The 12,068-nt window shown below is 34.8% G+C and overlaps 1 protein-coding gene across 1 annotated transcript; it reads left to right on the forward strand.

Annotated features, from left to right (window-relative positions):
• Positions 1-3,743: 3,743 nt before the first annotated feature.
• LOC122036135 lies at positions 3,744-4,545 on the forward strand. Its single transcript, XM_042595352.1, has 2 exons — positions 3,744-3,891; positions 3,968-4,545. Exons 1-2 carry the CDS (start codon positions 3,749-3,751, stop codon positions 4,299-4,301), a joined length of 477 nt encoding a protein of 158 aa, XP_042451286.1. The 5' UTR covers positions 3,744-3,748; the 3' UTR covers positions 4,302-4,545.
• Positions 4,546-12,068: the final 7,523 nt, after the last annotated feature.

Genomic DNA, 12,068 nt, shown 5'->3' on the forward strand with positions numbered 1-12,068 from the left:
ACCTCCTGGTCCTGCTAGCCATGTTGGTTGTGCTGGACGTGGCGGGCCTTCTGGACAGCCTGGACCTCATGACCCACCGCTCCTATCGTCTAGATCTTTTTCCTTTCTATGTTTCTCAAGATGATACTTCTATTTAGATTTAGAGTTTAATCAGTCATTTCTCATGAAGAAATAAAATAATCTTCTATATGACTTTGATTGTTTCAGTCCATTGAAATACAGAATCTATGTAGTTTGTTTTTTGAACACCTTTTAACCATTTTTAGCTTCACATTTTTATCTTATATAGGCAATTTCAATTCACAAATGATAACATTTATTTCTTATATCACTACAAAAAAAACTGTAATTAAGGGAAGAACATTTGGGACGAATATTATTCGTTGCAAATTTGCGATGGATTTTGCAACAAAAACCTAATTCATCGCACATTAGCAACGAAAATATCAACAAAAAATATTTGTCACAAATTAGCAACAAATATATTTTTGTCGCAGAATTCATTCCCAATCAACATCGACATATAAACTTTGTTGGAAATTTTATAAAATCGGCGACAAAAAAGTTTTTTCACCATAGAATCTTGCGACAAATCTCTGGATTCATCGCTAATTGTCAACGAATATATGTTAGTAGCTAAATTTGTCGCAATTTAGGAACGAATTCCAAAATTTGTCCCTAATTATTTTTTAAGGTATACTTTAAAAAATGAAGATAACCCTATAGAGCTCGAAATGACACGAAATAAGTTTCTATAGGTTCATCTCATTCTCCTGATCTTACTAATGGAATGAAACATATTTTTTTACAATACACCGACGTTTATAAATTTTTGGAATAAGAATTTAATATTTATTAGTCATTCGGGGTAAAAAATTTATAAACGTCGGTGTATTGGTTAAAATTTATAAACACCACTCCCATATGCAACTGTGCTCCCATCTGCCACTGTGCTCCTACCTGCAACTGTGGTCTTACCGGGCCCACCGCTCCTATCGTCTAGATCTTTTTCCTGTCTATGTTTCTCAAGATTACACTTCTATTTATATTTAGAGTTTAATCAGTCATTTCCATGAAGAAATAGAATAATCTTCTATATGACTTTGATTGTTTCAATCCATTGAAATACAAAATCTATGCAGGTTGTTTTTTGAACACCTTTTAACCATTTTTAGCTTCACATTTTTATCTTATATAGGCAATTTCAATTCACAAATGATGACATTTATTTCTTATATCACTACAAAAAAATTGTAATTTAGGGACGAACATTTGAGAAGAACATTTGGGACGGATATTATTCGTTGCAAATTTATGATGGATTTTGCAACGAAAACCTAATTCGTCGCACATTTTCAACGAAAATAGCAACGAAAAACATTTGTCACAAATTAGCAACAAATATATTTTTGTCGCAGAATTCATTCCCAATCAACATCGAAATATAAACTTTGTTGGAAATTTTATAAAATTGGCGGCAAAAAAGTTTTTTCACCATAGAATCTTGCGACATATCTCTGGATTCATCGCTAATTGGCAACGAATATATGTTCATCGCTAAATTTATCGCAATTTAGGAACGAATTCCAAAATTCGTCCCAATTTTTTTTTTTAAGTTATACTTTAAAAAATGGAAGATAACCCTATAGAGCTCGAAATGACACGAAATAAGTTTCTATAGGTTCATCTCATTCTCCTGATCTTACTAATGGGCTGAAACATAATTTTTTATCAATACACCGACGTATACAAATTTTTGGAACAAGAATTTAATATTTATTAGTCGTTCGGGGTAAAAAATTTATAAACGTCGGTGTATTGATTAAAAATTTATAAACGCCGCTCCCATATGCAACTGTGCTCTCATCTGCCACTGTGCTCCTACCTGCCACTATGGTCTTACCGGGCCCACCACTCCTATCGTCTAGATCTTTTTCCTTTCTATGTTTCTCAAGATTACACTTCTATTTAGATTTAGAGTTTAATCAGTCATTTCTTATGAAGAAATAGAATAAGCTTCTATATGACTTTGATTGTTTCAGTCCATTGAAATACAAAATCTATGGAGTTTGTTTTGAACACCTTTTAACCATTTTTAGCTGCACGTTTTTATCCTATATAGGCAATTTCAATTCACAAATGATAACATTTATTTCTTATATCACTACAAAAAACTGTAATTTAGGGATGAACATTTGGGACGAATATTATTCGTTGCAAATTTGCGATGAGTTTTGCAACGAAAACCTAATTCGTCGCACATTAGCAACGAAAATAGCAATGAAAAATATTTGTCACAAATTAGCAACAAATATGTTTTCATCGCAGAATTCATTCCCAATCAACATATTCATAGCTAATTGGCAATGAATATATGTTCGTCGCTAAATTTGTCGCAATTTAGGAACAAATTCCAAAATTTGTCCCAATTTTTTTTTTAAAGTTATACTTTAAAAAGTGGAAGATAACCCTTAAGAACTCGGAATGACACGAAATAAGTTTCTTTGGGTTCATCTCATTCTCCTAATCTTATTAATGGGCTCGAACATAATTTTTAACCAATATACCGATGTTTATAAATTTTTGGAACAAGAATTTAATATTTATTAGTCATTCAGGGTAAAAAATTTATAAAGTGTATTGGTTAAAAATTATGTTTGAGCTCATTAGTAAGATCAGGAGAATTAGACGAACTCATAAAAACTTGTTTCGTGTTATTCTGAGCTCTCTAGGGTCATCTGTCATTTTTTAAATGTATAACTTTAAAAAAAATTAGGGATGAATTTTAGAATTTGTCTCTAATTTGTGACGAACCTGGAAGTTCATACCAAATTTGGAATGAATTTTCAAGTTTGTTGCAAAATTTAAATTTTTGAAAAATCAAAGTTATTGCATTCAAAATGCGGAAGATGGACCTAGAGAGCTCTAAATCACATGGAACACGTTTCTATGGATTCGTATCAATCTCCTAATCATAATGATGACCTAAAATACCTAATAATTTTTTTTAATCATAATAATAATTAGATGGAGTTTATAAATTGTATTACTTAGGGAAAAAAAGTTAGAGTTTGAAAATGGTAAAGAGATTTTGATATCCAAAAATCACTCACCAAAATATATTTTATTGAAAAAAATATTTGAGGTCATCATTATAATCAGAAGATCGATACGAAGCCATATGCACTTGTTTCATGTGATTCGGAGTTCTCTAGGTCCATCTTCCACATTTTGGAAACATTTATTTTGATTTTTGAAAAATTTGAATTTTGCAATGAACTTGGAAATTCATCCCAAATCTGGGATGACTTCCAGGTTCATCGCAAATTAGGGACGAATTCCAAAATTCATCCCAATTTTTTTTTAAGTTATACTTTTAAAAAATGGAACATGACCCTAAAGAGCTCGGAATGACACAAAATAAGTTTCTATGGGTCCGTCTCATTCTCCTGATCTTACTAATGTGCTCAAACATAATTTTTAACCAATACCAACGTTTATAAATTTTTTACCCTGAACGACTAATACATATTAAATTCTTGTTCTAAAAGTTTATAAACGTCGGTGTATTGGTTAAAAATTATGTTTGAGCGCATTAGTAAGATTAGGAGAATGAGACGAACCGATAAAAACTAGTTTCGGGTCATTCCAAACTTTCTAGGGTCATCTTCCATTTTTTAAAAGTATAACTTAAAAAAAATTAGTGACTAATTTTGGAATTCGTCCCTAATTTGGGACGAACTTGGCGATGAATTTATTTTCGTCACCAAAATCCCTAATATTCCCAATCGCTACACTCCCTAATGCCTTATCTCCTCTCTTCTATTCTCAGCTCCTTGGCAATGGCAGCGACGCAGGCATCTCCATCCTTTCCGACACGATCTCCAGCAGGTAAAGTTCATTTATCTGCTTCTCTTTTTTCCCAAGCATACTAGGGCGTACTGTGGCGGCCGCTGCTTGGTCGCAGTGGTTGTTTTTGCATGGTAGGCGCGGGGCGCCGGATCCAGCCCTTGTTCACCCTCCGCCGACCAGGGTGGGCATCTTCCAGCCCTGGGTGGGTGCTGGTGGTCTTGGTGGTAGCTGTTGGCTCGAGGGTCGCTGTCGGCTGCCTGGCGACACTGGCGGCCGGTTGTCGCTCCCCTGTGATGCCTAGGGGGCTGTTGCCAGTCTCCTACTGCTTTCGGCAACCACTGCCTTCTTCTGGCGGCCGTTGCCAGCCCTGGCAGCCACTGCCGGCTTCCATCGGCTGCTACTCTCGGCGGGTCTCGGAGGATATAATTTTTTTTGAATCTTATATATAATTGTAAACATTGTATTGTTGTTTGTGTAGGTTTGTACACTGACTTGGTTTGGAGAGATGCTCGTTGTTGTTCTCCTTTGTTAGGTGTATGTATCTAGACTTGTTTATTAATAATGATAGTAATAATGATACTGTGTTTGTCTATTGTACTATCTCTTGTTTTTATTTTGGTTGTTATATAGTATTTTCTTATGTATGGTCACTTGGTACATATTTACCATTAGTTTGTTGTCTAGAAGTTTTTATTAATGTAATTTATTGAAAACAGAAAAAATACAGAATGAAAGAAGTTTGATGTATAATAATAATTTGCTTGACCATCGGAGTTTAACTAATGAGTTTATCACGGGCTTGAGGCAATTTTTGAATTTTGCATGTAGTCAACTTTATACTCTAGCGTTCCTAAAATTTTATTATTATAAATTTGTTTTATTTTTTTATTACAATACAGGAAAAATATATTGAGCTAGAGGCAGCATAGAGATGTTCAGCTTCTGCTAGTGCTAATATTGAGGGGTCTGGGGCGTCTGTTGGTACTGATTTTAATTTATGGCTACATGCGAGTGGGGAGCCGAAGGGGGAGGAAAGATATTCAGAATGAGTTCTTTGAGCAAAACCCATAGAGTTAGTCGTATATCTTCTTCCTCCTCCTCACATACCTAGCAGATGCATAACTTGACTAAAGAGATTTCCCAGTTGAAGGGCATTTATAAAGGAAAGGGATGAAAAAATGAGAGAAATGCACTGACAATAAAACTTTATTATGCGACATCTTCAGTTAAGTTTTGTTCCAAGTCATATTCCTCCCAGTGACGGTGATGATGGTGATAATGATAATGGCGTTGGTGGTGATTCTTCATAAATTTATGGTAAATTTTATATTTGGATTTTGTTTTTCATGTCATGTTATAGTTGATTCTATATTTTTATTTTACCTTGATACATTGCATCTTATGTCATGTTTGTTATATTTTTACAAGTACATCATTTGTCATAACTATACAAAAAACATATTCAAAACAATATTATGAGTTTGACATTGGTAGGTATTACAACAATCTACAAGAAATATGAAACAAAAGATTAACTTTAACTAGAAACATGAGTCTTGAACAAAGGATATGAATTGCAAACAACTTTAATTTCACCTTGATACTTTGCATTTTATGTCATGATGATACTTTGCATGTTATGACAAACGATCTTAGTAGCAAATTTCATTCATGTATGTAAATGTTAGATATAGACATCATTATATGATTGATATATTTTTTTAGTTATAAATGTTATTTATTATTTGTTTGTAATTTGACACAGGAAAAGCACGTCGACCAAAGCTCCTGAGACATGACGATATGTATTTTTTTTATCCTTTGGATGCCTTATTACATTTGTTGTTTGGATTATGATAGAACTTTCATGTTTGGATATTATGATTTGTTGTACTTGTTGTCGTTTGGGTTTTGGTTATTTGTATATATGAATATGGTGTGTTAAGTTTTGGGATAATTTGTTTAGATGTAAGATATGGATGTGTTGGATAGGATGTGTTTAGTTTTGGGATGATTTGTTTAGATGTTGGATATGGATGTATTAGATATAATTTGTTGAAGATGTTGTAAGTGTAATAAGTAAACATGATAACAGAAAAATCAAGAAAGATTTTGGAATTTTTTTTTATTTTTGGGACAAATTTTGCAACAAATTTATTTTTGTCATAAATTTATCGTAAATTTGCAACAAATCAAGATTTGTTGCAAATTTGCGACAAATATGGATTGGTCCCAAACTTCGTCGCAGATTTGGGACAAAAATTAGCTTTTCGTCGCAAATTTTGGCCGAGAAAACAAACAACTTTTGCGATGAATCAAGATTCATCCCAGATTTGGGACAAAATTTAGTTTTTCGTCGCAAATTAGGAACAACTTTTGGGACGAATCCAGATTCGTCCCATAATTCGTCGCAAATTTGTAAAGGATTTTTTTTTTTTTGCTGGACGAGCTTAAAGTGACATTTTTTGAGACGAATCCAGATTTGCGATGAATATTGATTCATTGCAGATTTGTGATTAAAATATGTTTTTGTCGCAAATATGTGACGAAAATAGGATTTTTTTTCCCTGGTAGTTATTTGTAATTATGCAATGTTTTTTGCCATGAAAAATTTTCGTTGCAAATTTGGAGCGAAAATATATTTGTCGCAGATATAAGATTGTGAAATTTGCGATGAATTAATGTTTGTTGCAGATTTGCAATGAATTCTGCGATGAAAATTGAAATTTGTCGCAAAAATTTCCAACGAAAATTGTTTATTCGTTGCCAAAATTTTGCAATGCATTTTTGGGACGAAATTTTATTCGTCCCAAAATTCGTCGTAAAATATTTTGTGACTAATTTTTTTAACAATTCGTCCCAAATTTCGTAGCTAAAAAACAGTTTTTTTTTTTGTAGTGTATCTATCCAATGCATCCTCCTCAACAAGCAATGGTGCTATAAGCATTGTTTCTTAAACATTGAAAATTGGTTGAATAACACATAGACAATGTTTCCAATGTAATACAAGAACTTCGTCTAAATAATTGACTCAAGGGATAATATTATGATATCACATAGAATTCTTTAATTATGCAAGGTTTTATTCTTACTATTGGTTTTTGGTATATTTATAAAGAAAATACAGATCAGTAAGTTTTATTTCAGATGATATACCTATCCAAGTTTGGAAGAGTTTAGGAGATTGTGGTATATTTTGATCGGTTATGCTATTCAAGAAAAATTTGACAATTAAGATATGTCTAAGGGGTTGTGAAAATATATTTTACAATACTAATTGTAGAGTGATCTAGTTGGCATGCTAAAAGATTTCCATTGGCTGGTACAATTTGCTCGAATTGGTGGATCATTTCCATAGGCGTGGTATGTACCGGCCTCTATTCTTAAGGTATCCCTTTTTAAGCGGCTTGGCCATTCTTTGTCATTGCTATTCTTGTAAAATTTCCTACTTTGGATTCTTCATTGGTGAGAGTGATACATATCCTTTTAAAATTCTCGATTTCAGCATAATGGAAGGCGAGCAATTCTTGTGACATTTTCCTCCTGAGATTCTAGTCCAGGATCCTAGTGTTAAACATGTTGTAGCTTTGATGCCTTCAGTCATCGTGTTTCATGGAACAAGTGACAAGTCTATACCATCAAATTCCAGGTTGGTTTAAATTAATTACTAGGATAATATAATCTATGGCTTTTCTGATGTTTCTTAGATACACTTGGGTTGAAGTAGTGATTAGGAGAAAACCACAGTTGTTATATCGGATCTCTGATTGTCTTAACTGTTACAAATTGCATTTCTTTCCCTATAGTTTTAGGGGAGTGATTAATTTTTTTTGTTAGTTTCCTACATTTTTAACACCTCAACTTGATCCTTACCTTCGCTAGGAACCAAATTCACTGAGAACGTGATGGCCTGATCGACAATTCATTGTGTCAACCATTAGATTATGTGAAAAAATGCTAGACAATGCATATGCTGCTTATCCAAATCTTCACTTATTGACCAAGATAGAGCATAAAGAAATAACAATGAAGGATTTATTTATTAAAGAAAATATAAAATTGTCTTCAAGTACATATGAAACAAGTAGTAAAAACGTTAGACAGAATATAACCATAAGGATGCTGCCCGGAAGCTGAGTTAGACAAAGGCTGGCAAAAGTGGTGTCGGTGTTGACGGACGACGACTTTGACACACTCTATATGTGTGCGTTGGAAACTTGGACCCCCGCGTGGAACTAGAGATATGTTATAAAGGAGCCGATGGTACTTGGGTCCTGCACACACCCAGACAAGCACACAGAGCGTTAGAGATCAAAAATCAGGGAAGGGATCCCTGGCGCAGACGCTCCGACACTCAAGCCAGGTCATTTTTCAGGCGAAGTAGTATACGAAGGAAGGAAAAAAAACTGATGATGATGCATGCAGATGTCCACCTACCTGGCCAATGAAGAGAACCTCCCTTTTTAAATGAATTTGCCTATCTTTTGAGTCTGCACGTTGCTAGAAAATGTCGGATGTCAGGGTGTGTCAGGTGAGGGAGGATGTCCGACAGCCTCCCATTTGTAGAAAGAAAGTTCCACTATCAGTGCATGGCAGAACACTGAAATATTCTCTGAATCACATTAGTTATTCTTTTACAGGAGGTTATAATTCTCTGACACCGTTGTCGCTTAGTGTTATCCATCCTGCCCAGATTCACCCGTAGACAGCTTGAGATGATTGCTCAAATGCGGTGCAAGGACTGAGCCTTGATGTCCTGGCCCATGTGCAGCCGGCCAGGGGCTATCAAGTGACTACCCCTAATCGAGATGAAGAGAATGACCAGAACCAGCCGAGAATCATCTGAGATTGTGATCGAGGACTAAGCCTGCATGACCCGACCGGTGCAGAGCCGGTCGGGGATTGTCTGGCATATGTACCGGGGCCATATGTAGAGACTGAACTTAGATAACCTGAGCAGTAGGTAGTCGGTTGAGAACTAGTTAAAACCCCGGCCCAGGGCTCAGCCCTGAGGACCTGACCTGTCTGTGACCGATCGGGAGTTATACGAAGGGTGAAGCGGGGAAGCTGAACCACCACTTTCCCTTGACTGTTACCTGCCACGTCCTCTTGACCATTAACTTTCTGTCATTATCAGGCCCCTCATTTATGCACCTTATTAATAACTATTATATCTGATCATGTTTTGATTTTGTCAAAACTCTAAATATAGGTTTTAGAGGAATGCTTAAAGAATTTTGTTGGTTTCCTACTTTTCTCATGCTCAAATCAATCCTTGGTCACGAACTGAATTCACTTAGCACATGATCTTTTGCATAAAAATAAGTAACACTGTAAATTGTAATAATATATCATAAATCACATAATAATAACCATAACTATATCACTTCCATAACTCTATGCATAGGCTTGTTAATGTCACATTATATTTTGTTATTTTAGACTGAGCATGAGATATGCAGGTTTTCTCTAGTACTCAAACATTACAAGGTGGTACAGCAGTCATCACATTATATTTTGTTATTTTAGATTGAGCATGAGATGTGCAGGTTTTCTCTAGTACTCAAACCTTATAGGGTGGTTTAATACTCAAACACTACCGGGTGGTACACTGAATTTATCGGAGCAAAAGGTGAAACTATCACGTTAGTGACGTGGTACGCTAAATTCATGCAAGCATAAGTAACAACTTTTTTTGATAGTCCAAATTGTGCTATTGGCATTATGCTTACGGGCTAACCTGAGGTCCATAGCAATCATCACAGAAGTTCTACATATGCGTGTTATAAACACATTCACTCTGCACTACAGTTATTATATTTATTGTAATTCAACATCAATATCACTTATGGTTATGTTTTTCATGGTATGGAAGTGTTATCTATTCATATGATAAGCAAGATAAACATGACACTTAAATAGATTGTCTAACAATGACCAAAAGCATAATTCACAGTTAATATAAACATTCAATATTATCAAGTATGCACATCGGACATCTCAATGCATGCATGAAGAATAAGCAAAGAAGCAAATAAATTTGGACTTTCATCCAACACCTCAAATGAAATGGAAGACCTTGGACTCCTCTTTTAATATGCATGCCTTCTCTACTAAGGGGGCTGCCTTTTTTTTTTTTTTATAATTATTGCCACCTAAAATAGGCAATCTTTAAAAAGATCTAAAAACACTGAGGAAAGTCTTACAAAACTCCACTAATGCTTCCTAAGTTCCTATCGAGAATCCTCCCACTTCACCCAAGTTTGTGACACCCAATTCACAACCATTCTCTTCTGAAAAATCTTGGTATAAAATATGATTTTTGGGTCCAAGGATAGGTGCCGAAATTAATACAACCACAATAAACATGGATAAAAATTTTAAGATGATAAAGGAAAATATGACTTAAGACAACACTTTCTTATAATTGATTCTACCATTCAACCTACTATACAGTTGATGAACATAACTACAGAGTAGAACCCAAACAATCACAAAGAGAAAGATCCCACCTATTCAACTTTGTCAAACCTCCTAACTTGCAGCCACTAAGCATAGCCAGGAGCACTTGTACCAAACCGTAAACATTGGAAGGATGAAATAAAAATGAGAATGAATCCAAGAAAGGAATAAGGCATACAACAAAGCTTTGTTACTGAGAAATCCACACCTCTTAAATTTCATTATCAGATTGTAATGCGAGGTCTCTTAATTGTGGTTATAAAGAATCAAAAGAGGAGTGAGGAGGGAAAAAAGATCTCACTAAATGAAGAAAGGAAGGTAATCCATGTTTTTTGCCATGTTCATACCTTTTGGTAAGTGTTATCTTTTATTGCTGGAAATCTTCACTGATAGTTGTTGAATCCTTATTACCTGCCTTACTAATAAAGAAGAGAAAGGGGAGAAAAGTCTGGAGGGAGCTCATGGCTGTAGTAGGGCATAAACTAATAGACATTGAATTGATAATAAAGTTTAGAATAAGTATTATATTAGTTTTTATTCTTTTGTTCACTTAAGTTGCCACATGTATTATTATATACATGTGGTATATATATATATATATATATATATATATATATATGTTGAGGGATGTACAACAAAACCTAATCTCAATAATAATTATAATTCTTTACTCTGCCCTCTCTTCTTCTTCGCTTATTCTCTTCTTCGCACTTCTCACAGAAAGTTCATCATGGTATCAAAGCTACCGCCGCCACTGGCAAACACGGTCGTTTGTTTAACATCATCAACCACACAAACAAATCCGGGTATGATTCATCAAACTGCAATTTCTACTTCGCAGAGTCATATTGTTCAATCTACTCTCAACCCGCTTCCAACACTTCCTTCGATGAATCAACCTATTTTTGTGATGTTAGACGAAAACAACTATTTGATTTGGAAAAATCAGTTCTTGAATATTGTGATTGCTAATGGATTAGAGGAGTTTAAAGATGGGACTCGTTCTTGCCCTCCCAAATTTCTTGATACCAACAATCTGGTTGTAAATGCTGAGTATACCAGTTGGCAACGCTGCAATTGTTTGATAATGAGTTGGATTTACTCATCGTTGACTGAAGGTTTCTTAACTCATATTGTTGAGTATTCAACAATACGCGATATTTGTTTAGCTCTCGATCAGATTTATTCTACCTCATCATTCGCTCATGTGGCAGAATTAAGAAGTATGTTGCAAAATCTGAAGAAAGACAGTGTCTCGGCAATGGAATACATTCAGAAATTAAAAGGTATTTCCAACAAGCTTACTTCCATTGGATAACCTATTTCTTACAATGATCATTTGTTATATCTATTGGCTGATTTTGGGAGAGATTACAATGCTTTTGTAACTTCTATACAAAATCGTGGTGACTGACCCTCCATTGTAAAAGTGCATAGCTTATTGTTGAGCTACGAATATAGATTAGAATGGTAAGACTCTGCAGATCAATTGAGCTCTCTTCAAACCAATATAGCTCATTTGTCTATGACAAAAAACCACCCTTATCCTAGACAGCATCGAGTCTCCACAGCATCGAGTTTTCCAAATACTCCTCAGTCCAAATTCCCTACACCTTACACCTCTCCAAATGGTCTTCTTAACAAGCCTTCAACTAAACAATTTTACAACCAATGGAAACCTCAACAGAATCAAACCACTCATGCCTCAAAACCACGCTGTCAAATTTGTCTCTAACTCGGGCACACTGTAAATA

Source organism: Zingiber officinale, unplaced genomic scaffold, assembly GCF_018446385.1.
Source record: "Zingiber officinale cultivar Zhangliang unplaced genomic scaffold, Zo_v1.1 ctg133, whole genome shotgun sequence".
Lineage (NCBI taxonomy): Eukaryota > Viridiplantae > Streptophyta > Magnoliopsida > Zingiberales > Zingiberaceae > Zingiber > Zingiber officinale.

What these genes read in the sequence shown, in the direction of transcription:
- LOC122036135 (XM_042595352.1), top strand. Translation starts at nt 3,749, where the DNA reads ATGAATTTATTTTCGTCACCAAAATCCCTAATATTCCCAATCGCTACA. An exon ending in TCCGACACGATCTCCAGCAG is followed by an intron (nt 3,892 to 3,967) that starts GTAAAGTTCATT and finishes GCTTGGTCGCAG; the next exon opens with TGGTTGTTTTTGCATGGTAG.